This window comes from Galendromus occidentalis, unplaced genomic scaffold, assembly GCF_000255335.2.
Source record: "Galendromus occidentalis unplaced genomic scaffold, Mocc_1.1 scf7180000075543, whole genome shotgun sequence".
NCBI lineage: Eukaryota > Metazoa > Arthropoda > Arachnida > Mesostigmata > Phytoseiidae > Galendromus > Galendromus occidentalis.
Genome location: NW_003803533.1, coordinates 58146 through 78030, shown reverse-complemented (window position 1 = coordinate 78030; position 19885 = coordinate 58146). Strand labels below are relative to the sequence as shown.

The 19885-nt window shown below is 51.3% G+C and overlaps 1 protein-coding gene across 1 annotated transcript; it reads left to right on the top strand.

The window, feature by feature from the left end:
• Positions 1-13765: 13765 nt before the first annotated feature.
• On the top strand, positions 13766-14905 carry LOC100903198 (telomere length and silencing protein 1 homolog). Its single transcript, XM_003737394.2, has one exon. It carries the CDS (start codon positions 13913-13915, stop codon positions 14744-14746), a length of 834 nt encoding a protein of 277 aa, XP_003737442.1. The 5' UTR covers positions 13766-13912; the 3' UTR covers positions 14747-14905.
• Positions 14906-19885: the final 4980 nt, after the last annotated feature.

The following is a 19885-nucleotide window of genomic DNA, read 5'->3' as shown; positions in this document are numbered from 1 at the left end:
GAATGGTCACCGTACAAATTTCGATCCCGTTGCAACTGGCCATCTATGAGTTTCTTAGAGTCGTGGGAAAAGGCACCGCGGAGAAATATCAATGCATGATGAAGGGAGAAAATCTTCATCGCATCTTGAATGCCTCCGGCGGGAAAACTACTTTTTTTTATGGAGTCCGTTGGCCAGATTGTAGGTGTCTTGTGATTCGACAGATATTCTGAATACATCGAGCTGATGAATCACCCATGCGGAAGTAAAACTCCCCCATGATCGAGATAAGGAGCATCATCGCCGCGATCATCGCGAGCCGTGGTTGTAGATGGTGCTTTTAAATCGTCGTAATTATTGCAGAGGTGGGAAGGAGCTGGCAACGAGTGTTTTTGGCTCCACGAGATCGACGATGACGATATGATCCCCGCCGAATCTAAAAACCAAGAGCTTCGACTATGATCCCTCCTTGGTCGTTGCCACTCATGCATATAATAATGCGTACTCGATGATCAGGAGGAACGCTCCTCCGCCCAGGGCGCTTGAGGTTGGATCATTAAATCGAGAATGAAGTCAGAAAATGCGGACAGTATCCAGGTCCTTGATCTCCGGAAATGGATTGCTTCTCGACGTGATCGCCTTACGGCGACGATCGGTGTCCTCAGCTTCTCAGTGCCGAGCGCGAGAAGTTCCCTCGGTTTGTCTGCTCACAATCACAGTTCATTACCTACCTCGCTTCCGGATTCTGCAGCCGGTTTATGAACTTTGTCGAGCTCGCTCTCCGTGTACCGCAGGTCGAAATAATCGGATTCCACGTTCATTCGTCTTCAAACTTTGAGCAGTGCGGTTCCCGAGCGTGGAAGGAGAAACGGAATGCGAAACTTGACGCAGCGCTCGCGATACCGCGGAATATTATGCGTTTGTATTGTTGTTGTTATAGCAGCAAATTTCTGAACAAGACTCGTTGGCTCCGCGCCGTGATAGAAATCCTTGGCATTTGAAGGATTTTCAGTTTCTTTCGTTTGTTCATAATTTCATCGAGAGGCGATTCCGCATTCGAAGCTCAGATGCTCAACAAACAAAAACGTGGGCTCTTGACAACACTTGTCGCTGGAAGTTGGACGGCCGAACTTCTTTGCATGAATGGTCTGATGGGCTCACGTGCTGATTGTCGGACATACGTCGCCGACGGTGGCTTTATGAAGATTCCTCCGATCGGAGGTCATTTCATGCGGAGTCCCGCTGGAATTCCGCGGTCGTCCACGCATCAGACAAATCGATTCTTCTCTTGATTACCTAGTACTCGGATCTTCCCCCGCTCTAAGCCCAGTGAATAGACCAGGCAACATAGACTCCCAGAGAGCTAAAAAAAGTTTTTGGAAGAAAAATCACGCCTAAGATAACTTCAAGACATTTTCCTAAATTTTCTGACACGGAGGAATTCTGAGGGCGATCGCTTCCCTGATTGCGGATGTCGTCGCCAGGAGTCGGACAAAGAAGGATTATTGTACGCTCATATTCCAAACCGAGACTCTTTTCTTCTCCGCACCTGTGGTGATGTACGTCGATCGCCGTTTAGCTGACCGACGGGATGCACAAGCGTTTCGTGTTGGTCGGACGAAAGATCGTTTACATAAATGACTAGAAGAGCTATTCTCTGCCGGTGTGTCCGGTGGCGGAGCGGACTGAGAGAGACGCCCGTGCCGTCCGTAAGTCGTGTAGTCATCGACTTCTGCGGTGACCCCGTCGGGCACCCACAGAAACAGGTCACACCTGCTGTTCATGCGCTCGTTTTTGATACCGTTGTTTGTCAACGACGAGAACAACAGCGACCGGTGACTTGGTCAATTCAGCCGCCACTCATTAGAATTTCTATCTCGTCAAGACTCGCTTAGAAGAGAAGCAAACCCGACATCGAACGAATCTCTCGAATCGCTTAAGTTTCTTCCGATGGCTGGCTTAGTTTCCGCGGCGACTATTGCGATTGATCCTCTCGCGGACAGAAGTCGCAGAACTTTTGGGCAAAAAATCCACACGGGAGGAATTCCCACACGAAAACGAAAGTTCTCAACGCTGCTCAGCCGGGGCTATTTTTTCCGTTTTCTCGCTCCGGTCTGCTTTTCAATGAGTCGCTCGATTCTTCAGCGAACTTTCTCTCGATCCGCGGGTCTCACGTGTTCGAACCATTGGGAAAAGTGATTTCCTTCATTGTAGTTCGGGCTTTTGGTCATTTCCCTCATTGGATATTCGTCGGTTGGTATGTAGTTTGCCCGCTCCTCACATGGTCATTCGAAAGTCATCAACTAACGGGCGCAGATTCTCTCGCTGGCCACGATTTCGATTTACACTTTGGCGAAGCTATCACCATAAATAGTCTCATCGGCGCCGTCATTTCCAATACGGTTCCCGAAAAGCACTTCTACCGCAAACGTCAGTCAGCGTCAAAGAATACGTGTATGCGTCTTGGAGCTACAGTTCGATGCGGAGCAGGCGCCTTGCAGGAATGGGTCGAGACCGAGACAATTACAGCGGCTTTTATGTGTGCGAATCAAACACGGATGAAAATAGCGACACAATATGTATAGGCGTTCGCATTTTAATGACCATATGGGCAAAAAAGGGTAATCGCTGGGCATTATTTTGCCCAATGGCCGCTAGGAAGGACCTGACTGGGCGCTCGCCGAATGACTCGCGTCGTTGCTGCTAGCTATAACATGTACAAAGGTTGTCCGGTACCGTCCCCATGTCTAATGGCGGAGCGGCGTCGAACTACCCACAGAATCGAACCAGATCCCCGCCTCCAGTATCGACCGCTGAAGTCGTGGGCATTAGCTCGAAGCAGTATCAAGTATGCCCTCGGCCTTCCGTTTCGCTGCTTCGCACTGCGAAACTGAATCTCAGTCCTTCGACGTGGTGCACGGAACACTGCGAGAGAGAAGAAATAGCCGAATTTGAGTCGATGGACTCGCAATCAGGATGAGCTTCTCACGGAGTTCGATCCGTTGCTCGTCGACCGTCCATACGCAGACCGAAACGAAATTCTTCGGCCCATCGTCACCTGCTGCGGGTATATTTTAGTATTTCAGTGAGACGAAGCGACGGCTCCGATCCGATGAGTAGCCACTCGATGTGACCCAGATTCGATTCGAATCAATGAAACGAGGGAAGAAAAAGAAAACGAAATCGGAGAAAGAAGAGACTTATCGAAGATATGCCGCTTGTTCCACCTTGTGTCGCTTCGCTCGCTCCCTCCCTCCCGATCACGCGATGCCCGAGACCTGCTTTTGGGAAGAGGTGCTCCGATGCCTCAATCAAGATCGTGGAAACGAATATTTGACTTCTTTTCCTCTCTTACGAATTTGGTCATCGCCTTACCGACGGTGAAGGTGACGTCGATTCGAAAGGTCTTCTCGATTGTTTGAATGTCGCGACCTTTTAGAAGAATTGATGCTGTCATAATAGTTGCCGACTTGAGTCGAGCACTACGGTGAGGCAGTCCAGGGAATCAGGATCATCGCTCACTTATCGAATAGAGCGATGAATTTGCTTGGCTTATTTCTGACGGAACTGAGGCTACGGCTCGCCGTTCGCGCCGGTCCGACGTCTGTGGGGTCAGCCGAACCAATTTGAACGACTCGAGCCGAATCGAGTCGCATTTCGAATGCAGACGCCGATCGTCCGATGACAAAAGAAATCTTCACGTAATATTTTAGAGTTTCGCTCCGTCAGTCTTGTCTCCCATTCCGCTCTGGAAGCGCAGGATCGTTTCGGATAGTGTCTGTGCAAGGCACTGCAAAATGAATCGTCATCAGCAGTCATCACAATGCCGTGCCGCTTCCGGTTCCGTAGTAATAACATGGATGAAAACTGGTTCATGCTAGCACTGGCCGCTCAGCTGTCTCTCACAAACCGCTCCAGAAGTTCCCCTCTGAATGGGAAACTCAGTGACGCCGCGCCGGCCGAGCCGTGTTCCCCATCATCGTCACAAGCAGCGAGTCGAAGACGCACACCGCGACGTTCCCGGCCGCTGTGCGCTGCGGGTCATTGGCGTAATTTTCGCCAACGAATTTCAAGACTTTCTAGAGAATCAGTGAAATTTCGTCAGAGCCCAAGTGCCGGTGATGTGACTCACCACCGCACGGACTGCCCACCGACCCACACTGAGCAGGTAGTTGCCAAACCCAGGACGGGTACGTCTCAGGCTGAGATCGTCGGAGAGAAACTCGATGCAGCCTGGCGCAATTCAAAAATTTATACCTCCGGCGCCGCTACCCGCTCCGAGACGGGTCTCCGGGTCGGAAGCGGCGGAATCGCGTTCAGATTGAAGTCTGAATCAAAGCTCACATCGGATGCCGTTCGAGATTCGTCTGACGTCGCGGAATGAGGAATATGATGATTGATACGTAATCGGAGTCTCCGACAGAATTCACAGCAAACAAGGTGATAGCTGGTCGTATCGGTACCGTGCTCTGTCATTCCCGACTATATGGGGGAGTATTTCGCTTACGTTCCAGTGCCGAGTTCTGGAGGAAGTTTCTCCGATAAATCTTGGAACGCCATCTCTGCTCTTCACCGACTCATCTGCCGGTTTTCGAATTGCGAAGATTCAGTCACACAGTAATATCGGAGCTTGTTGCCAACGAAGAGACGAAGACAACAATGCTCATTGGCGCCTGCTCCCGGTGTGACCGACGGACGATGCCAGCAAACGAAAGTATTTTCCGTGATTACAGGAGGATTCTTCTCGCGGGAATTGTGACCTCCGCAAGGGTCGTTGGCTCCAGAGTTGGCAGACTTATCCACGAATGCGCTGGCATTGAGATGCCTGTCTTTCGTGTCTATCTGTACGTCTCTCTGTCTGCCCGTCCGCCCCTTCGCTCATTATTCTGTCGGCTCCGAATTTCTAAAATTACCTGTCCACTCGGTCTCGCATTCATCCTGGTAGTGGCCGATAATAATCGATTCATTGTCGACATTAAGCAAGACGAATATGTCTCGGAGGCAGCTGTGGGACCCATCGCGAAAATCCGACTTTAGGAGGTGTAGTGCACGAGCGAGGAGGAGATCCGGGCCAAGCTCTCGGGAAGAGTGAACAACGAGAAATTCCGGAGTCGGTCGAGCTCGTCCAAAGCTTGGCCGGCTATCGTTCAGATCTTTCTCGGAGAAGAATCGCACCCTATTGAAGGACTGATGCTGTCCGTTCCAACGCAAGGCGACCCATCTTCCTTCAAAAGCTTCCAGAGCATAACTTGGGTCGAGGGTGTGCCGGATCCCGCTCTGTTCTCGCCGGCACAGTGTCTCGATTCGGTGGCTTCGAATGCGCTCAGACAAGCGCTTCAGCAACGGAGACTCCTCCGATCCAAAGAGGTCCCGTGACGTCTTCAACAAGCGAATGGAACACCTCTTCTAAACCTGCTGCATCTGGAGATATTTAAGAACTTCCCGATGACCTTCGATCGATGCAGGCGGAGCCGATACCTATGAGACGGACAGCCTCGGAGCTACCCACCAGTGATACCTCAACTCATGGTTGTGTAGCCCGTGTTTCCCAGATGCTCAATGACAACGCAAAAAGAAAAAAAAAAACAATAATGAAGTCAACAATGAGGAACATCCTTGTCAACGACTCGAGCAAGTGAATATACGGAAGTGCAATGAGAAAGTCCGTTCAGAGACCAGATGTTCGGCTCGTGATCCAAAACGTGAGCTCGTTGATGACCGTTTCGCGGAGAAAATGAGCACATCTGGAAAGCATGGTGGCGGCGGAACCTCTTATTCCGACGCCAGCCCGTATCTCATGGAATGGGGCGCGGTTTTCGGCTCGACCTACCCCTCTCCGCTTCCCATATCCCAATTCTGACATCATGACCTTTCGGAAGTGCTAGTTTGGCAGAATTCTCCAGATGCCGTCGAATGAAGTGTAACGTGGTGTCCGCGTGAATTTTCCCCTCAAACCCCTTTTCCCCTCGGCGATCGCTCCCGGGCAATCGCGCTCAAGGAGGCCGAGTGACGCTGGAAGCCAGAAAGCGGGATCGCTAGAAAGAAATCGCCCGTGTGCGGGTCGAATCATTTAACGAACTACACTGACCTCACTCTGAGCGACAGCTCGGCTAACAAAACAAGCACCTGTGTTGAGACTTGAGGGTATTTACAATGCGCGCGAACGAGGGGGAATGTGCTCTTGCTCTGAGCGAAACGCATTGTCTGTCACTGCTTCTTGTTTGGGAATGACATCGTCAACAAATAAGTTCCGACTAGGAAGATCTCAAGGCTCGGCGTCTTTATCGGACTAATACAAAGATTGGGCCCTCGAGCCTCACCGTCGGGAATTGGTCGCTGTTTATCGAGGACAACAGATGTTCAAAATTCCATGGACTAAGCTCTCACATGGGCAACATTGATGACTCCATGGATCTGAGCCAGGGTGTTTGGAGTTTTTACTCCCGGATCACCGGGCTCGTTTCCCACAGAGCTAGGCATGCGCTCCAAGAGTGTGCCCGCAGAAAACGTAAAGTTCCTCTTCTAGAATTCGGTGGAGCTCGCTTGGGGGTCTAGCTATGCGAATCGGTTCGAACTTTCCTCATAATGGAGCCCACCGATTTCTTGACAGGCCATTGGACACTGTGCTGCGGATCTCGATGCCTTGTTGGTGGTCATGCTGACGATCCAGAATGACCGGGCTATACATCGAAGGTCCCGCTTTCTTCGCGGGGGCGAATCTCTGTCTTGTTTAGCATTCTGAGGTCGCGACTTCTGGAACTTCCGCGGACTTGAATCGCCAGGACAACGCAGCCACCGAGAGGAATAGGATATTGCAAGCCAGTGGAATATATTTGCGGATGTTCTGTGCTTGACCGTCGGTGTTGTTGTTGTTGTTGTTTTCCGTGTGACTCTGTCCTACGACCGACCTTCAGACGGACTTCGGCGAGTAATCAACATCCGTCCCGATAGCTAACGCATGGACAGCGCGGCGTAAGAGGAAACTCGTAAATGTAAGCACTGATATTATACAAATACGCTAAAAAGATGCAGACTCACACTCACGAACAATCCAGAATCCAGTCCCGGTTTCAGAAACCAAGCTGTACCAGTGCCCGCTTATACTGAATAGGACCCGGTCGTGTCCCAAACGAAACAAAGGCTTACGCAATCCACATCAAGTACGGCATTGGTTTCTAGCTCTCCGCCCACAAATTTTCAAACGTCACGAAATCGCAATATCGCTTCGGAAATCTCAATTAAGCAAGCTCGGCGTACAAGGAAAATGCAGCCTTAGTTCTATTCGAGCACGGGCGCTCGCCAGGAATCAATTAGGAAGAGTTGAATAGTCCCGCGTTGCTCAGTAGCATTCTTATTCAGTTTCCCGTACGAGAAATCACTGTCCGCCTCATCTCATACACTCCTTCAGAACTTCCCTACAGGTCGAGACTCTCACTCCTGGCATGACCGTACGTTTCAGAACTCTGGGATCTGGGAACGACTCATTATCCTGTGAAATTCCGGGGAAACGTCTGAGGCTCCGAGAGAAAGTTTTCTCATGATTAATATTCCGACGACTATGTTCCGCGGACCCATCGCAGAGAACAATGCTCATTGAAACTCGGGAATTCTGGCGATGGAACTCGCTTCTGGAGGATCGGAAGTGCGTAGTGGACTCACGGCAGCGGGATCACTTTCCATGAAGTCAAGTATATGGGAAACGTTCCACAATGGGAACTCCAGGAGAAAACATGGTCGCTCACGCCAGAGTGCAGATTCTCATGGCGGAATATATTATGGGATGCTGGGAGCGAGCGTGATTATCGAGAGTCGCCGATGAACGATGCGAGACTTCCGAAAGACTTCATTCATTTTTTTTTCATTTATTCTTCATTCAATCAGGAATTATTGGACTTGAGGTCGGAAAGCAGAAGGGAAGCTCCTCTGGGCGCTCATCCCGAAAGGGACTTCCAAGGAAGAGGACCGACACGGGGTACCGATGCCATGCGATGAGAAGGCTTCTGGCCGGCCATCTTTGCGATGTGACCCCCGAATACATTTGAGTATTCAGTGAAGGCTTTCCCTCGCGAGCAATAAGAGAACGAATCGTTTTGTCCGTCTCCCTTGGGGCTTCGATCGACTTCCCTTTAGGATATCCTCGGTTGAAGGTTGTGTCAGGGCAATCATCTAGCTACATATAATTGAGTTCGACCAAACTCTGGTCATCATCACAAACATCCGACCGGACGTTCCGAAAAGTCTGGGCTTTGGTGATCGTGATGAGGAGTAAATTCGCAAGCCCTTGGAGGTTCCTCTTTATAAGCCTGTGGTCAGCTGTCAATTAAGAGCTCTCTCATTCAGCCCGCCAGAACCGTGATGACAATCATGGAATTCGAGCTGATTGTGATGACGTTGATGAAGGTGACGATGGAGCTCGTAATGGCGTCCATCAGTCTACCAGACAGCGCTGTTGACTGTGATTTGTCGAGCAGGAGCCTTTCATATATTCTGACGATGTCGTCTCTATTCCAGGTAAGCAGAGCCAAGTGTATTACATCTTCTGGCTAGATCAACGTTCCCGCATCGATTTCCGATGGTTCCTCACCAGGCGTTCAGGGCCAAGGAGTCAACACCGTGGAGCGAACCCATTCAAAGAGAAGATTTTGTGTTGACCTTTGACAATGAAAGTCGCAGCTGTCGAATGTCGTCGCGAAGAAGTGTTGTTCGGCGCGCCCGGCTCTCCACAATCGAATTGTGTGATGACGAGCGACGCATCACTAAGTACCATTGAAAGTTACAATCTTCGGGCAGCTTAGCAAATTTGCCTACCCAGTTATCCTCTCTGAATGAGCCGAGCATGTTTTAGATTTTAGATGTTCCCAAGTCCGATTACTCCGTCTTGAAGGAGCCGAGCGATCCCACATGCGATGGACTACGAAAGTTCAAGATTTCAAAGCGAGATGCTGGAACTTATTTATTCCGAATCCCAGACCTGAGTGGTTCTCTGCCCCTTCTGCAGCTTTCCGGTGCTCGTGGTCCTTCTCATGGAAGAGGAAGCCCTCAGGGTCCGAGGGGAGTCTAATGTGTCGCGCGTTATGTAAACCGTGTCAGCACCAAGCAACAATACCTGAGTGGTGCGCTGCGTCCTCGGAAGTTGTCAAGGATAAGATTTCGACAAAAGACGGTGTGAAAGACGGCCGAACGACAGTCAGTCGGCACGGCTGGTGGGACGACTACAAATGTGATGAGGGGGTACCGGTCCCGGTCGGCGGAGATAATAATTGCTCATGAACACTTGGTCATAGGCACGTAGGCTAGCACGTTCGGGTCATTGAGAAATTGCGATGGGGGAGGAATGCCGCGGAGAAGGGGACGGAAGCCTTACGATCGTAGAATGCAGCGCGAGATGGAAAAGATCAAGACGAGCTGCAGAAAAAATGTCAAAAATCAGCGGGATGGGGGGATTTAGAAAATGCCATCGAATTTCCGGAGAGACGAGGGCATTAAGAACGTAATGCAACTCCGGCAAGAGGTTCCTGATCGAAGAGTCAAGCAAAATCGGTGGGGGTTTCTGTGCCGAGAACAATAGCTGGAAAGGATACGCCAGCACCACCGCGAATTGGCTTGGCTATGAATCAAACGTGCATTGTTATTGAAAATTGTTTTGTACGCAAGACGTTGGCTCTCGCCGCTTTGTTTCGTCGATGTTATTGCCGGGCGACTATTTTGTCATTTCGTCCTGACTTGGCTCCACTGGTTGTCGCTTGCTTCCTTGCCTGCTCGACGACCGGACTGATGTTGAGCGACCTTTTTCCATCTAACCAACATGGAAAAAAGAAAGCCTCGCTCCGGCGGAAGCGGTTTCTGTGAATGTTTTGTGTGCGTTCTGTCTCGGCTTCAGTTACCTGGGGGAACTTGTTGGCCGAACCAGCAAGCTTATCGTTCGTGAAGGATCGTGTTCGCCGCTAACCGAGCGAGCGACCGACCGATCGCTCGACCAATGACGCGCCCGAAGTTTTCGACACCGATATGGAGGGGTCCAGGCGGAAGTCACGAAAAATTTGTTTCGTTTCCCGGCAATTCATGAATTTTTACAGCTTGTTTTCAAGCGAGCGCATGAATAGATCTACTTCTGTCCCCGAAGACAGCAGAAAACATTCGGGTCGCCTGTGAGAAGAACCTTCCGAAACATCGAACATCATTGAGCACGACTTCCGCCGCCACTAGAAAACGAACTGACTTCCCGCAAGTTGGACTTGGAGAGTATTCACACAAGTTCGCGTATTTCGTCAAGGAATTAAGACTCCAGGGTGAAACCGCGGCGAAAACTCATCATCAGAGAAACACCGAGATGAGGGCGGATCTCAGGGATATTCATTGTAGCTTCCAGTGGCCAAGCTAATTCCCCTCAGCTTCACAGAGGGAGTGCACGGAAAAAATTGAAGATAAAATAGCGTTTCTTTCCTTCCCACATTTATATGTATCTAAAAACCCCTCCCGTCATAGAGTTCCATTGTGGAGCTCTAGGTCACAGCCTTGACTGTCCACATTACCAACGATAGATCGCCCAGTTTTCGCTATGCAACGCGTTGTACTGTGGACTATGGTGGTAGCGAGAGCGATTGCCGGAGCGAGTGCCTGTTTGCCGAAATCGAGTATTCCCGCATGAGCCGCCGTCCGAGGCCGTTCCATGTGACCGGCGTCCTGCCTTCGGTTACTCGATCCAGTCGGTATTCCCGAATCCCGAACCCCTCGCGAGACGGAACACACAGCTGGGATCGTCCACAGCGTTGTATTGGAGGGCGAATCCAGGGAGCAGATGCACCCAGGTGTATCAGAGCGGGCAGCTCCGCTTCCGTAAGGATTCTTGCTCGGCAACGGCAAGCGGATCCCGCAACCTCCCGCCCGAGCGAAGCGACCAGTGTCGCGGAAATTCTCTTTCGCACTGGAATTCTTGGACGCGCTGACCCCTCGAGCTCTCCCCGGCGTCGGCTGGAGTTTGAGTACGGTGCTGTTGACCTCACGAAGACCAATAGAGGGCGAAATTCTCCGTCTTGAAATGAGCCCTACAGGGGTACACCCGGTCATCTCTCGGTCGCTCGTATTTCCCTTATAAGCCCTGTCCTCTGGAGACTTCGTTTCCGGTCAGATACTCCGGTCATCGTCACGATCCTTCTCCCGAACTTCAGAAATGTGTCCATCGACTATGAAGGGAAGGAGAGTTGAAGACCGCAAAACACACGTGGCAATTGAATGAGCTGTGGCTTGCGCTCCGCTGCCTTTACCTCAGCCGGCGCCGTCGCTGTGTGTGTCGTTCGTGGTAGGAGTGACAGCGCGGTCATCTTCGACGGTCGTCTTACTGGTTCACTTGGTCAGCCCGTCGTTCGGCCGACATCGGACACAATGAAGCGCCATATAAGAACGGCTACCTAGCTCGGCTGCGCATTGTTCGTTCACTGAATATCTTCAATTAGGTTTTGGCGTCGTCGAGACGTCACGGCTTTTTTAAGCAATGTTCGCTCGCTGAACGGCGCGTTCATTGTCCAGTCACGCTAAGGTGTGAGCGGCCAGGACGACGGTGGTGAACGGACGGCACGAACAGATACGCAACCCGAGTTCCGAAGGTCCGGGAACGTTCCTTCCAGGCACGACGGATAATCGCGCCGCCGGTTCCGCATGTTTCTCATCCGGGATTCTTCAGCATCCGAGACCGCCGAAGCGTCTAGAATGTTCCGCGGCGTCCGTACGAGTGGACAGAAAAACGTTATGTGGTTCGATGGACGATTCTGTCGCGGCAGCCGGTCCGGTGCGTACGTTGATTCTTTCTGTCGATCGATGCAACGTACGCTGGAATACCCGGAGCCAGCGTCTATTGAAACGTTGTTCCATCAGAGCAGCTTTTACGGACGACGCCCGTCTTTACCGGCGCCAACTGGCACCAATATGCTTTACAACGTCGACAGCAGAAGAAGCGGCGTCAGCTACTAGATTGGTTGTCGAGTAGCGGCGATGACGCCGCTTCTCGTTCATATGGAGGAGGTTTTGCATCCGAAGCAAGGCACCAGTCAACCCGCCAGTCCGCTAGCCAGCCGGCTGATCGACTCGGCGTTGTTGAAGAGACGTGACGCGAGGGTACCGTCGAAATCGCAGAGTATTTCTGCTTCTTCTCGACGATGCAGATGAAATTACCGTCTTCTGCGTGAAATGTCACGGGGTGCTCGGGGAGCCAGAAAACCGCGGGATTGAGCAAAAAGACAGACATCTTGTAGTTATGAAGACAGGAATGGAGATAACCTTCCGACGGTCCATTTTCTCGACCAGTCCCCACAGCAGAAGCGGTCGCGACACCAACCGTCAGTGGGTGACTGCAGGTGAAGTTGACATAGGTCGAAACGTCGACGATCGCTTCGGCCACAAATACCGGAGACTAATCACGGCGGCTGCATTCTCCGGTGCTCGCGGTACAGCGCGTATTTACTGAGGCGCTCGCACCTCGGGTTGAGAACACCAACAAATGAGGAACTCAGACATTTCATTCGGCCTTGGCATCGGTGCCCGCAATCTGCTATCAGCTAGAGAAGGACATCGCTTGAAAACGTCGTCACTCCGTCCGACGAGCGTCTGGAAGGGCCGACAGTCGCCCCGGTGGCTGTTGTGGAAAGTTACGATGCCTTGCGCGACCCACGTCGTCGGCGGAATATAAACGAGGTTCTCGGGGGATAGATCTCCGTAATTCAGAGCCCTTCATCTTCGCCAGCTCGAAAATGGAAAACGTCATGTTCACCTTATCTAATGCTCGCTTGGGTTTCTCTTCGACCGGAGCCCGCCCCCCGGGAGTACAGTGGAGGATCAGACAGCGGGGCAATGCCGTGCGACAGATCCATTCAAAGCCGGACTTCTATACGATTGCCAGAGTGGAAACTGGTTATTGTGAAGAGCGTAAGCGTATCGACGTACTGCAGGATCTGAATTGATGGCGATCGAATACCCGCCTGTGGAATGCGTACGGCCCGCGGTCCGAAGACCGACCGTGGTCATCTCTTCGGCGGGGACGTTCACCGGCAGGAGGCGGGCTCCACGTGCCCGCTCATCCCGTTTCTGGTTTTCCTTAGCTGGAAGGGACTCCTTTGGCTCTGCCGCAATTCGGCATGACTGTCTCCTCAGCGAAAAGAGAAACCGCGATCGCCGCTACGACCCGGGACAGACGCTGGAAGATGGCACCCCGCAGAATCAGCCACGAAGCTGGACGGCGCTACGTGCGAGACTTGCCCTCATCCACAAGTCGTGTTACGTCGAGGAATGTGGTCTAGCTGAAAATGAGGCAGATTTCCCCGACTTTTTTTCACTCAGGAAGCCCGTTAAAGCGTCCCAACGGTGGAGGAAGGCGTTGGTCGATTTGTTTCTGAAGAGGAGCAGATCTGGGTCGCGTTGGGTCTTCCCGCAAGTGTCTTCGGGTGGCTCTGGAGAAGAGCTTTTTCTTTCGACAGCCGGTCGGTCGAAGCGAGCGTTTTGTTCCTGACTAGGATTGGCTCTTTAGGAAGCGACGCAATCGGCCTTATACATAAACCTCTTCGACTTCTCGCTTACGCCATGCCACTCGAAGTGGTATTGGTCATAATCGGCGTTCCTGGATCGGTCACTTGTTGGATGGGACAATGTTGACAACTCCAAAGTGAATTTCCTTCGTCCTGAAACGTCCCGAGGGGTGCCAGTTCCTCTCAATATTTTCCCAATTTATGGGATCGCACATAAGCCGCATGCCTTTCTCCAGCCCAGGCATAGATCACAGCTATCATTGTCTGTGTTGTTCTTCGGCGGTCTGTGTGGCGGTGTCTCGATCAGCTTGTCGAACGAAAGAGCGTTCTTTAGCTAGAAAAATCCTTCGCTCCGGGATTCTCGGCACCCAACAGCCGCTGGTAGTTCAAGCTCGAGTTTGTGATCCTTTATATTGGCAATGGCGAGCGACGACACAGCGTCCTCTTCAAAAGCGGGAGTAGCGGACACCGTCGACGAAGTACCGCAAATCGTTTTCAAAAAAAGTAAGCGGAAGAAGTGCCTCAGGACCACGCCGCTCATCGACGACGAGGACGATCACGTAGACAGGAGCGTACTCGAAGACACGAAAGAATTGCAGAAGTTACGCAAGCGCCCCCACGGTGTTTCTGTCGAGGCGCTGATCCTCGGCAAACCGGTCGCGGACACTGAAGAGAAAGTTTCGGATCCCTTTAAAATAGATTCGGGTGGGGGCTTGACCGATATGAAAGCGTCGTCGACGGAAACGATTGTGATCGGGAATCAATTCGCGTCAGAGACCAATGAGCGCGACGAAGATGCGGACATGATGAAGTACATTGAGGCTGAGCTGAAGAAACGCCAAGGGACACAACAGCAGACAGAAGCTGAAGCGAAGCCGCTGTCTCTTAAAAGTGAAGATCTTCTCATGCAGATACTTCCCAACCATCTCGAGCGTTCGCAAGGGCAGAAAAACGAAGAAATGTTATCCAACCAGATGTTGGCCGGCATTCCCGAAGTTGACCTCGGTATGGAAGAACGAATTCGCAATATCGAAGCAACGGAAGAGGCCAAGATGAAAATGCTCCACGAAAGAATGTCGGGCAAGCGTAAGGAAACGTCTCTAGTGCCAACGAATATTTCCGTGAACTTCGAATCTCAGCAAAAGAAACCGAAAAAAGAACAAGTCCGTCGAGAGCGCGAGCCGGGCGGCCCGATGCGGGCATCAGACGACGCTCATCTCGAAAAATTCCGGAAGCACTTCAACCGACGATGAACACTTCGCCGATTCTTCCCGTTTCGTGTATCAAGGACCAGTGGAGTTATTGTACATTATTCTCATATTGACCGTGATCGACTCGTAGAGATCTGCGTTGCCCAAATGTATATATGCTGTATAAAAAAATAATATAAATATGGAGAAGTTAATTTGATTCTCCGATTCATTTTCCTGTTTCGTAAGCTGTTTCTGGGGTTGTTGTTTACGACGATTCCTTCCCGCTGAAGGACGTTCGCGTTCAGGCGGCTGGGCCGTCAGCGCGTTTCGGCTGCTCTGTCGATTCCCTGTTGGTACAGTATCTAGTCGGCTCGTACTCCTAGGTCGTTCTCCGTCAAGAGGATGAAGCTGACATCGGAGCCGCATGGATTGATGAGCGGCCGTATCCCGAAGTCTCCGTCTCTTGGTAGGACAGGGCGCAATCAGGAACTGTCCAGTTCTCTCCGGCGGAGCGGGAGCATTCCGGGAGCTGTTCGGCTACGGAAATATGACTTCTGAGATCGTTGGCATCGTGGAATTCCTGCTCAACTCCTTGCCGGGAGAACCGCGACAGCGAGTATGATGAGCTCATGGAATCGATGTCGCACTTCGAATGATCAGAATATTCTCCTCTTGTCGCATGATTAGGGGGCGAAGAAGCCTCCGCACAGATTATGAGCTCACTCTCTCGACGATTTTTGAGCGTGCGGTGGACGTCCGCGGAATGAGGGAACTTGTGTAGGATACGAAGAAGCATCGATCGATGACACCTTTTTCAGTTGCATTTGGCAGCTACATAGGTGGTCAGCGGCTTGATGGGGGAGTTCTTGCGCACCTCGTGAATTCAGCGAATGTACGCGGTGCGCGATCATTCCTATCGGGAGTTTTCTTCTCGATTAATCGGTCCGTCAGCTGAGATGACTGCTTGACTCCTGGGCTCGGCGGACGGACGCAGCGCAGATTTTCTCCGAGCACGTTGCATAATATTCTTCAAGAACCGCTGGCAACAATAATTGCGTGTCGAAGTCTGCATGATGAATGATAGGTTCTGTTTGGCTGTCTAGAACTAGGAGAGAAGCGTGAAAATGAAGTGTTTCTGACGGTTTGCGACTGCGTATCCGCCCTGTGAGCTGATCAGTTCCGTCAGGTAGCAAGATAATTCGAAGTTCGGTTCTCGTATTCCTCCGTGGAATTCTCCTCCAGAATCATTCCGGTGCTTTCTGGGATGGCGCGAGATTTATTGCGTCAGTGTCCGGCGGTAGTCTCGATCCTTCGATCAGCGAGCTGAGACTATCCAAAATCACCGGAAGCTGCGATTGTATCACAAATTTTGTGGCTCTCTCCCCGAGAAGAGAATGTGGATCGGTGCGGCGATATATGCAGGTGGCGAAGTCGAAACCATCCTACGAGGGTCATCGCTCCCGCTCGACTCAGAAGACTCGGTATGACGGTTTCCAGGCCGGAATATGTGAAGTTCTTGTGCGACGATATCCCTATTCGTCCAAAGAATAGCCCAGGGGCGATACCGACGGTCGAATTAGGATTCGACTGGATGTCGACGAGCATCCTGACTATGGATCCTTCAACAAAGCGGGGCGATCTTCGTTCGGGGGAGAAAAGACATTCAGAAGACTATATAGGATCTTCGGAGCGATGAGTCCTTCTTTTCAAGACAAATGTGAGGAATCCTTCCCCTGGAACGTGAGCGAAAATTGTACAGAACCGACCGGCGCAACGTTCAGAAACGAAGCGATGGCTCCCGAGGAAAATGTTTCCTTCGGACGGAGAATCGAGGGGGGAAATATTGTCCATTCTTCTCGGTATGTTGTCTTCGGTGGGTGCCTTCGAATCTGACAATCAAATATATTGGATCTGTAAAATTCCAGTCGAGACATAATGGTTTCGATTTATCGAGTTCACGGCTACCCTTCGAAAAATCAGCCGTAGCTGTGGAAGAAGCAGACCACGGCTGACCGAAGCTGCCATCTCTCCGAGCTGTATGAACAAGACGTCAAAGAGGGAGATGCGTTCCGCACAATGATCATTGCCGTGATACGACCGTAATGTGGGCATTCATTAGCGGATTGCAGAACTGCTAAGGAGGTCCGTATAGAATTCATGAGTGTTTGCGTGACGCCGCTCGATTTTGGAAAGTTGTGCGGTGCGCAGTCCTCACATTGTTTGCAAGTGCCCATTGTGGAGGAAACGAAGAGCCCTTTTGTATTGGTTCTCTTCCCCCTCTTTCTTGAGCAGCCGCCGCGGCAGCAGCAGCAACAACAATAAAAGCAACACCGTCTACAGATCTTGAAGATGTTGCTTCTGCAATGACATCAGCATCAAAGACAACATGAACACAGCGACTTGAACGCCAACGACAATTCGAAACAAGGTCCGAAAGTCGTCTCGCGGGAAGTACGTCAAAAGAGACAGTACGCTCATTCCTCGTCCCCTTCGTTCCTCTTTTCTGACGCCAATAGCTCCGGAAACCCGTCTAATGATATTGACCGGCGCTTTTTCCGCTTCAATCAGAACGCAGGCCGTAGACGCTAAAAACGAGGAAGCTAACTTTTTCTGTACGGCGATCGACAGCCGTGTGCATCTGGTATCTTGAAAATTCCGGCAAGATCGGCGTCCACACCCCTCTGCCGGCGGTGCGGAAGGGGGAGGGGAGCAGATAAGTTCCGTGAAAAGCGCGGGCCGGAGCGGGGCAAAGCTTAGCCTGGTAGAAGAATGAGTATTTCGAAGTCAGTCGCCGGACTTCATGCGCATGAGGTTGCTGATAATATCCTGGACCATGAAGAGCGAAAGGAGTGAAGCAGTCAGTGAACGAGCGAGCAAGCGGACGTCGGAGGCATCCCCCGGAAGAGAATTTAGATTCACTCGCAGATGACCCTTTTCGAAGCAGCGGCAGCAGCGGCGACATCACCCTAGAAGTGAAAGTTCGCCTCTCGCAGCACGCCGAACCTACATCTCGAGATAGAGAATCTCTCGTGGACCGCTTTCTCCTCGCTTTCGAAAACTGAAGATCGCCGTCACGACGACAAAAATTGAAACGCTGACGTCGGTCCGGAGCCAGAATTTTTTCAATCTTTTATCTCGGAGGGCTTTATGACCCGGGGTCGGTTTCTTCCTACCATGTCCCGTTTTCCGTGGAAAGAAGCGGCGACCACCTGAAGAGTGGTTGTTTCTTTTCGTGGGAACTCTCGCTTTTATCGTATGCTATATGATTATGATCATTGTCTTTAGGTCTGGTCGTTCGGAGTCAACGGTGGCGGATCGAGGAAAATCGCAGCAGATTTTCGTTCGTCTGGCTCGCGGTAGGGAGATTTGTCAAACGATCCGCAGTGGCACAGTCGGTCACTTCTCTTTCTAGCGGTCGTTATGGGAGTTAGGTTTATTGGCGGACTACGCCAAAACACTTCGTAACGGTTGCTCTTCGGCAGCCGTGGGTTGGCCCCGATCTGTTGAAACAGCTCCCAAATTTTGCCCGGCGCGCTGAAGTGACGTTTCGCTCGTCTGTGAGCTGAGTGAGCAATTTATTCACTTGGCTTTACTGCGCGTATCTTTCGCGGAGCCTTGGGCTTTACGAAGTTCTTCGAGAATTTCCACCGACCGTTTTTTTCATTTTTCGGGGAGCTCCTCTCCAATGGCCGTCGGACCCTTGAGTTTGACGATGCATAGTGAAATCTTCCGCATCCACGGGATGAGACGCGGCGAGCAATCACGGTGATCGGAAATTCAACCTAGCGGTGCGCATCCATGCAAAGATACTCGAAAGGCTCATTGCAGGCCATTGGGGTGACCGGAAGCCTGGGTGAGAAGGAAATCGTAGGACACATCTCGATCGAAGCTCAAGCTGAACGGGTTCGGGATTTTCGACGCCTCGAAAGTGAAAGGAGCGGGAGATTCTCCAGGCGAATGCAAAACCACTGTTGCCGCACTGGGAATTTTCTTGATCATGAAAAAAAACAGCTGTTGTTGTTAGTTATACGCGCTGGTCCGTTGTTCCCATCATTCGAGTTACATCAGATGCTGAGAGTTTCCCCATCCGGCGTAGAAGTATTCAATGATCGCGAAGGAGCAGCGCGGAACTTTCAAGTCTGGAAGAACTTTCCCAGGATCAAGCTTGGGTCAGAACTCTGGCTCCCTGGAGACCGCATTCCTCTCACACTGGAAATCCATAGAGCACGATATTCCGCGAGACCACTGTCATGAATTCATGAATCACGGAGAAGAATCCTGCTTTGAGCCAGACTGATTGCTCCGAACTTCGAGGGCTGTTCACATCTTCAAGACGAGAACTCCAATCTCTGAAACTATTTCCATTAGACATTTCTCCCGTTTCGAAAGCAGTAAGGCAGCAGCAGCTGCTGTCCTCATTGTGAGGTTTTCGGTCGCTGTTCCGCTTGTTTTTCCGTAAGGCTTAAACGTTGCATTTATACCACCTATTTCCCTCCTTTCAACACTTGACTATGTCACCCAGTTCAACCAGCTGGAAAAGACACTTTAGAAAAAGATCACATATTTTTAAGTCTTTTTTTTCGCTGTCCCTTCAACGCCTGGAACTTTCTCCCCTCGTAACCCACGAGCTAGTCTAGCTCGTGAGATCTTCGTCGAAAGGCTGTGCCGAGGCATGCGTGTTGGTGGTCCGCGATCAAAGGCCACCATTGCCTCTGGATTTCCCTAGTCGTGCCGAATCGAATAAAAGAGTAAATGAATATAAAAGAGCGGATTTCGGTACGAGCCGAATGCGGCAACGGGAGCCTGTGGTCGCTCGCGCTCGGATCGTGAAGGGAAGTGGGCTGGCAACTAGGCACTCAGTCGGAGTATTCCCATAGAAAACTAAGAGCCGTATCAAAGCCAGTGCTCCAATAAATAACAATGATCCAGCAACAATCTGCTCTAGAATAAAAGACTCACTCCGAGTGCTCGTCCGCCCGTGTGTTTGTTTGCGCCAGCGAGTGCCTGAGCCCGCGCGTCTGCATTCGTGCCCGTCGTCGGCCGGTGGTACGTGGTGACTGGTGACACAATCCATGGCCACTTCCAGACGGCATTACCTAAGGGGAAGCAGAGTTGCAAAATGAAATCAAAGGAGAACCCTCCACATTCCCGGGAAAGCATCTTTCCAGGGCTCGAGTGTATATCTCCCGGGCTCGATTC